At 47.6% G+C, this 8,167-nt stretch overlaps 1 protein-coding gene and 1 non-coding gene across 2 annotated transcripts; both read left to right on the top strand.

Moving 5' to 3' along the window:
• Window positions 1-5,111: 5,111 nt before the first annotated feature.
• LOC132696241 (histone H2B-like) lies at window positions 5,112-5,414 on the top strand. Its single transcript, XM_060660963.1, has one exon. The coding sequence runs from the start codon at window positions 5,112-5,114 to the stop codon at window positions 5,412-5,414; it is 303 nt and encodes a 100-aa protein (XP_060516946.1).
• Window positions 5,415-6,430: 1,016 nt separating this feature from the next.
• Window positions 6,431-6,585, top strand: LOC132697520 (5.8S ribosomal RNA). The gene has a single exon (XR_009618166.1). It is a non-coding gene; the product is annotated as a 5.8S ribosomal RNA (ribosomal RNA).
• Window positions 6,586-8,167: the final 1,582 nt, after the last annotated feature.

The following is an 8,167-nucleotide window of genomic DNA, read 5'->3' as shown; positions in this document are numbered from 1 at the left end:
GGCTGTCACGGCATTCTCGAACCAAGCACGCAGAGTGGTATCCGGAAACCGTGTGCCGGCGTCGGACGGGTCAGCGGGCGGTTCGCGCGCGTGGTCATCCGCGTTACCGTTTTACGCTCCCGTGTGATCGATTCGAGGACACTGCCAGGCGGTGAGTTTGACTGGGGCGGTACGTCTGTCAAAGAATAACGCAGGTGTCCTAAGGCCAGCTCAGCGAGGACAGAAACCTCGCGTAGAGCAAAAGGGCAAAAGCTGGCTTGATCCCGATGTTCAGTAAGCACAGGGACTGCGACAGCACGGCCTATCGATCCTTTTGGCTTGAAGAGTTTTCAGCAAGAGGTGTCAGAAAAGTTACTACAGGGATAACTGACTTGTGGCAGCCAAGCGTTCATAGCGACGTCGCTTTTTGATCCTTCGATGTCGGCTCTTCCTATCATTGCGAAGCAGAATTCGCCAAGCGTCGGTTGTCTCACCCGCAAATACGGAACATAAGCTGGGCGTTTTTTTGAGGCTAGGAGGACGATATTTGGGGACCGAACGCAATCCGGCCCCCACATGAAAAACCGGTAATTTTTTTTTCTTGGGCGGCAAGGTGAGGAAGTCGGGGGGGGCTATCTCGGAAACGGTAAGAGTCGGATTCAGAAAAAAATCTTTATGAGGGGGCGACCTCAAAAAATCACTTTTGAAGAGGTCGTCATTTTGAGGTTTTTGGAGTTTTCCGGAGTTATTTGAGGTCGGACCGGGGCGCGGAGGGCATACGCATGTAGAGGGGCCCGAGGTGCACCGGAAACCTCAAAAAGGCCCCTCTCAAAATTGAGGAGGTTTTGAGGTTCAGGTACCTACGTCGGCGCGCATATACTCCGTCTAAGCTTTTTTTTTTTAGGGCGCCTCCTCAAAGTTGAAAAAGTTTGCTATCTCGGAGGTTTGCCGGCCGAATCGGCTCGGAATCGGCGTAGGGGGGTTTTTCGGGCCGGAAACGCCGAATCCACCCTCAAAAATCGCCTACCTCAAAAACTCAAAAATATGGCCTTTTGTAGCATTATTTTTGAACGCGTCGATTAAGGTCGCGTTAGGTCCGGTCGGGTTCTTACGATACCCTCCTCCTTGATCCCCTCCCAAACGGGAGGGTTCAAGGGGGGATCAAAAAAAAGAACCGCATTTTTCGCTTTCCCAAAATCGGAAATAGAAAATTCCGACCTCGGGGCGTGAGTGAGGTCGCTTAGGGGCGTCGAGCGCCGCCTTGCTCTACCTCCTCAAAAATTCCTTAATATTGAGGTGATGTCGATTTTTCAGTATTTGAGGTCGAGGGTGGACCCGACGCGGACGCCCCCCAAGCCCTATACTCAGGGCACGCGTCGAGAACGAGATCGAAAATTGGCGACTTTTTTTTTGGTTTTGAGGAGGTCAAAAGTCAAAAAGTTTGCTATCTCCGAGACCGTCATTCCGATCGGGACCCAACTCGGTAAGGTTCTGAAGGAGGTCGGGGGAGGAAGTACCACACCTCCCCCCTCCGCCGCCCTCAAAAAAATTTTTGAAAATTTTTCGGCGGCGTCCCTTTTGAAAAATTCGCCCTATGGGACCGGCGGGGCGCCGAATTTTTTTAAGGCAAAGGGAGGACGGGCCTTTCGCCTGACGCGGTCGGATCCGAGGTCGGTCCCATAGGGAGGGAGTACCTCCCACTCAAAAAATTGATTTGACATTAGGGTGGTCTGGCGAACAAAAGTTTGCGATTTCGACCTCGGATTCGTGTTCCGAGGGTCGAGGACTAGCCCGAACCTATTTGAGGTTTTCCTTAAAAGTGACGTCCAAATTGAGGTCATTTTTGTTATCTCGGTTATTTGAATCGACCCCCTCGAGCGCCCTACCCTATTCGGAAGCTGCTACCGTGAAAACGAAAACGTTGGAGAAAGTTTTGAGGTTTTGAGGAGGTCAAAGTGGTTAAAGCTAAATATCTCGGGACCCGGAGGACCAATCGGGACGAAACTCCGGTGGGTGGTTAGGGACCCCGGTGGCCAGGGGAGGCAGCCTCCCGCTCCCCCCTCTCTTAAAAATTTTTTTCGAGATCGTGCGCCCCCGGATTTGAAATGTTCTTAAAAATCGAAAATAAGAGCGGGAGGGGCTCGGGGAGGAGGCACGGGGGCTCCCGCTGGCGCAATCGGATCGAAAAAAGCACCGGCTTCCACGGAGTTATCGCGGATCGATCGGCGAGGTCGACAAAAATGGCTCGAAATTGGTTACCTTTTTTCCTCGCGGCGGTCGCGTTTTTCGGTGTCGGGTCGGGGAAGGGGGGATTAATTTTTTTTTTAATTTAGGGGGGTCGGGGCTATCCGCGTGCGCGATCCGAATCTGGCCAAGTGGTACGGGGGGACCGGGCCTTCCGTTTAAATTTTGTCGAAACTTGCTCTAGGAAGAAAAAATGGGTTTTTTCAAAATCTATGAGAACATTCAGGCAACTAACGGTAATGGGGGAAAATTTTGGAGCGGGATAGGAGAGCTATCTTGGCTAAAACGCGATTTTATAATATTTAGGGAGGTAGATTTGGGACCCTGTTTTTGACGATTTTCGTCATCGTCGCGTTTGAAAATTCGCCAAAATTCAGAGAAACGGACAACGGGGCCGCTGATTTTTTTAAAAATAGAGGGGATGGGCGCTTCTAGCGCCCCACCTTGCGCCGAGATTCTGCCAGGGGCGTAGCGGATAATCGAGGTCAAACTTCGATATTTTCAAAAAATATTACCCGATTTGGATTCGCGGCTTTCGTAAACCCCCTTAGGCGAAATTGCGTTCCCTCCGGAAAAATGACCTTGAAATTATGTCAAGATTTCGATACAAATTTTTGATTATCGATATCTCGCTTATTTATAATTGCAGGAGGCCTAAATTTATAGGCGAATCTTTCGCCGAGATCTATCGGACGATATCAAAAAATGGCTTAAACGAGCAAATTTTGAAAAAAAATAAACATTTTAAATAACGACCGATAGGGCCTAAACGGAGGGGCGGAGGGGATAGTTTTATTTTTTTTAAGATAGACTCCACTTTGCTCTATTTTCTAAAAAAAAATTGAGGTTCCTAGGATGATATTTAGTATTTTTGAAAAATCAAAAACCCCTTTAAGTACAGGGTACATGTGGAAATGGGTTATATCGATAAAACGATAAAACGATAAAAAAAAAATAATATCAAATTTGAATTTCTCATCCTCGAAAACCCCCCACACAGAATTTTATTCAGTTTTGAGAAATCATCTCGAAATCGCATTTCGGGTTCAAAAATCGGCCCGAAAATCGATGGTCGATTTTCAAAGTTTAATATCTCGCTTATTTATAATTTTGAGAATTTGAAATTTATACGTCCTATACCTTGGTCCTTCTTCTTCTCTTCTCTTCTATCCGATCGAATAAAAAAAAACTCGCTTTTCGATTGTTTACCATGAAAATTTGAAAGCTCCACTTTCGTTGTGATTTTATTTCGAAAATCTCTCTCGCTTCGGGTTCGGCTCGCTCGCGAAACAAACTTTATAGTATTTTAAAACCTTATTCGAAATAGCGGTCCGTTTCGTTTTTAAACGTCGGCCGAAACATGGAAATAAAACGATCGCTGCGAAGCGGCGAACCTCACCGTCGAAGCCGGGCTCTTTTCCTAGCGTAAATCTGACGGCGTTCAGTCATCCGATTGTCCGTCCGACCATAGTCGAATTCGTTCGCTCGCTCGCTCACCTAACCGAATTTATTAATTTCGACGCGCGGGACTCGTACTCGTGTTGTCGTTGTTTTTGTTGCTGTTGTTTTCCGTCAGTGTTTGCGATAATATGACAGAAAGCGAAGTGAAAGTGTCGACCGCATCGGCCGCTTCTTCTCCGGCTCAAACCTCCGCGACCATTTCTTCGTCTTCGTCGACGACCGTGAAAAAGGAAAAGAAAGCGAAGAATCCCAGAACGAAACCCAACCATCCGCCGACTTCCGAAATGGTAAAAGAGAGAGGCGGTTCTTCGTTGCAAGCCATAAAAAAATACGTGGCTGCCAACTACAAAGTGGACGCCGAAAAAGTGGCTCCTTTCATTAAAAAGTACTTGAAGTAGGCCGTCGCTTCGGGAACTTTGGTTCAAACCAAGGGCAAAGGTGCGTCTGGTTCGTTCAAATTGGCGTCTTCGACTTCCAATTCGGCGAAAAGCGGAGCCGCGTCCTCCTCGGAAAAAAAGAAGTCTGTGACCAGAACGAAGAAAGCGTCTCCGAAAAAAACTACCCGAGAAAAATCTGCCGCAGGTGGTGGCGCTTCTTCGAAGTCCGTAAAAAAGGCGGTCGCCGCCTCTCCGAAGGGAAAAGGAAAAAGCGGGGCCGCCGCATCGTCCGTGGAGAAGAAATCGGCCGCTAAAAAATCGACCCAAAAGAAAACCGCCAAAATCGCCGGAACGGCGGAAGCGGCGTCGATTTAAACCAAATCACCTACGAAAGCCAAGAAATCCAACAAGGGACCGACGAAGAAACCCAAAGCGCCCAAACCCAAAACGGCAAAATCGCCTCCCGTAGCCGCTTACGGCAAAGCTAAAAAGAACGTCTCGCCCAAAAAGAAGAAATGAACCGCCGAGGGAACGTCGATCGGTGTTTAAGAAAACGAAATTTTCGAAACGGTTCTTATCAGAACCACAAAAAAAATCGCTATCGAATTCGTAACCATTTTCAAACGCAAACTCGAATCCCGGGCGTCTCGGGGGTAAATGGAAAACGATTTCTTTAAAAAAATATATGTATATATTTATGAAAAAATCGAAGTCCCGAAAAGGACTTTTTTTCTCTTTTCTATTTCGTTCTCCCGACGACAAACTTATTCTAACTTATCCATCGGCGTCTAAATCGGCATCCCGAGCGAATTTTAAACTGCATCTCGTTTAACAACGATGCGTAGTCGATGCCGACGACGATCACGCAAACATTAAGAGCAATATCCCCGCGAACGTATTTATATGAGAAAAAAGTCCGTTGATAAGCTCCTCCCACCGAAAAGCGAATAGGAGGCGGAGCTTGTTGACCGACTCCGTCAGGATATAAATACGTTCGCCGGGGTTTTGTCACTTTTCGTTCGCGACGGCCGCGTTTCTTTGTTAATAATAATGCCTCCGAAAACCGGTGGAAAAGCCGCGAAAAAAGCGGGCAAAGCTCAGAAAAACATATCGAAAAATGACAAAAAGAAGAAAAGCAGGAGGAAGGAAAGTTACGCGATCTACATTAACAAGGTATTGAAGCAAGTACATCCCGACACCGGCATTTCCAGCAAAGACATGTCGATCATGAATTCGTTCGTGAACGACATTTTCGAGAGGATCGCTGCGGAGGCTTCTCGTTTGGCGCATTACAACAAGCGATCCACGATCACCAGCACGGAAGAAACTCGTTGCGTTTTAAAGGTGTTTTAGGAAACCGTCATCAGAGACGCGGTAACCTACACGGAGCACGCCAAACGAAAAACGGTAACAGCAATGGACGTGGTGTACGCCCTGAAACGACAAGGTAGAACTCTTTACGGATTTGGTGGCTAAATTTTTCGTCGATCTTGCTGAAGCGAAAAAGCACAAAAAAAAGGTTCTTTTCAGAACCACAAAACACGTTCCAAAGATTATTCGTTTTTCGTGTATAATGCGCAATAAGCCATTATCGAATCGAGGTAAGTTTTGAATTTTTAATTTCTCCCCGTGTTAGTGTGATAATTAAATCTGTGAAATAAACGAAACAAAATCTCAAATAGAAAAGCATTTGTGGTCCTTAGAAGAACCATTCTCCCATCGTCTTCCTTCCCGGCAAACTTTATTTAGTTTTGTTGTCGGTTTTCTTAGGCAACAGAACCGCCTAGCGATCGTTATTTCGGATAATAATTTGTTCAATTCCTCGGATCGGCAATTATAAATGTCGAGGTATTATTCCGATTTTCTTATTGTCCGAAAGAGAAAACGGAAAAAGAACGTTTCTTTTTAAATAATCTGTTAAATAAACGAAACGAAATCTCAAATAGAAAAGTATTTGTGGTCCTTAGAAGCACCGTTTTCCCATCGTATTCCCTAGCGACAATTTTTCTTTAGCTTTGTTGTCGGTTTTCTTGGGCAAAAGAACCGCTTGAATGTTCGGCAAAACACCTCCCTGAGCCATCGTTACTCCCGATAATAATTTGTTCAATTTTGTAAAACTTCGCCTGAATACTGTGTGCATGGAATAATGGAATAGGACCTCGGTTCCTGGTTTTCGGAACCCCGAGGTAATGATTTATACGAACGGATGGGGGCATTCGTATTGCGACGTTAGAGGTGAAATTCTTCGAAATCGAACTTTTTTTTACGTCAAAAGGTATATACCGCGCCTTCCGCAAAAATGTGTGTCGATAACAACGCCGACGACCCTTTTTCGGAGACGAAAAGCGTTAAACCGATCGAAAAAAGATTACCCTAAACGGTGGATCACTTGGCTCGTGGGTCAATGAAGAACGCAGCTAATTGCGCGTCAACTTGTGAACTGCAGGACACATCAACATCGACATTTCGAACGCATATTGCGGTCTTCGGATTCTGTTCACGGACCACTCCTGGCTGAGGGTCGTATCTAATTTAAAGAGTGCTCGGTTTTTTCGCCCGCGAGGCGCGAGAAACGTCGGAGCGAGTTGGACGTGTAGCGCGGGAAGGAGAAGAGCACGTTCGCGCTTAGCGCGCGATCGCTCCTCCCGGTCTTCCGACGTTTTAAAACGCGAAAGCGAAACTCCGACGTCTATTTTCGACGCACCGGTTCGTCACGTCGCGCTCGTTTAAAACCGAGAGACGAGCGTATTTAAACCGTCCGAGTATGTCGCAGGTCAGCGCAAAATTGACGATCGTCGTGTCCGTTATTTTCTCGATAAGAAGAAAAGGTGTCCGACGTCTGATCGTTTGCGGCCGCTTAACGAGTGGATAGCGGTTTTAAATATAAACGCTGAACCGTTTCGAAATTCCCGTCTACGCTTTATATATAACATATCGATCGACCTCAGAGCAGGTGAGAATACCCGCCGAATTTAAGCATATTAATAAGCGGAGGAAAAGAAACTAATTAGAATTCCCTCAGTAGCTGCGAGCGAACAGGGAAGAGCTTAGCACCGAATCCCGCGGCCGATACCAGGCGCCGAGAAATGGGGTGTTAGGGAGGTTCCGTTATCCCGAGATCGTCCGCCGCGTCCAAGTCCTTCTTGAACAAGGCCACAGCCCATAGAGGGTCCCAGGCCCGTAGAGACCGCCGTCGATCGCGGGAGGGATCTCCTCAGAGTCGGGTTGCTTGAGAGTGCAGCCCTAAGCGGGTGGTAAACTCCATCTAAGGCTAAATATGACCACGAGACCGATAGCGAATAAGTACCGTGAGGGAAAGTTGAAAAGCACTTTGAAGAGAGAGTTCAATAGTACGTGAAACCGTTTAGGAGTAAACCTGAGAAACCCGAAAGGTCGAACGGAGAAATTCATTCGCGTTTTGCAGTCGGCGCGAGACGTTCGCGCGACGGGGAGGACAGTTACCTTTTCCGCGCCTTACGTTTTTCGACCCGGCATCGAACGCGTGCACTTTCCTCCTGGTAGGACGTCGCGATCCGTCGGGCGTCGGTCTAAGATCCGCGGCGGAGCCCGCGCGGTGTTCGAATCGAACCGACCTTCGCTCGTAAAAAGCGTGACCAATCTGCGACGCTATGACTTTGGGTACTTTCAGCACCCGTCTTGAAACACGGACTAAGGAGTCTAGCATGTGCGCGAGTCATTGGGATTCGCTAAACCTAAAGGCGTTATGAAAGTAAAGGTTCGTCTCGCGCGAACCGAGGGAGGATGGGTGATTCGCCTTTAAAGCGGTCGTCTCGCACTCCCGGGGCGTCTCGTTCTCATCATGAGAAGAGGCGCACCAAGAGCGTACACGCTGGGACCCGAAAAATGGTGAACTATGCCTGGTCAGGACGAAGTCAGGGGAAACCCTGATGGAAGTCCTTAGGGATTCTGACGTGCAAATCGATCGTCGGAACTGGGTATAGGGGCGAAAGACTAATCGAACCATCTAGTAGCTGGTTCCCTCCGAAGTTTTCCTCAGGATAGCTGGCGCTCGTAGCTTACGAGTTTCATCCGGTAAAGCGGATGATTAGAGGCATTGGGGTCGAAATGACCTCAACCTATTCTCA

The sequence above is a fragment of the Cylas formicarius genome, unplaced genomic scaffold (genome assembly GCF_029955315.1).
Source record: "Cylas formicarius isolate icCylForm1 unplaced genomic scaffold, icCylForm1.1 PGA_scaffold_1__22_contigs__length_36826433, whole genome shotgun sequence".
Lineage (NCBI taxonomy): Eukaryota > Metazoa > Arthropoda > Insecta > Coleoptera > Brentidae > Cylas > Cylas formicarius.
Note: the sequence above shows the minus strand (reverse complement) of the source record. Positions and strands in the feature narration are given on the sequence as shown.

Coding starts and splice junctions, on each gene's coding strand:
- LOC132696241 (XM_060660963.1), top strand. CDS start 5,112: ATGCCTCCGAAAACCGGTGGAAAAGCCGCGAAAAAAGCGGGCAAAGCT.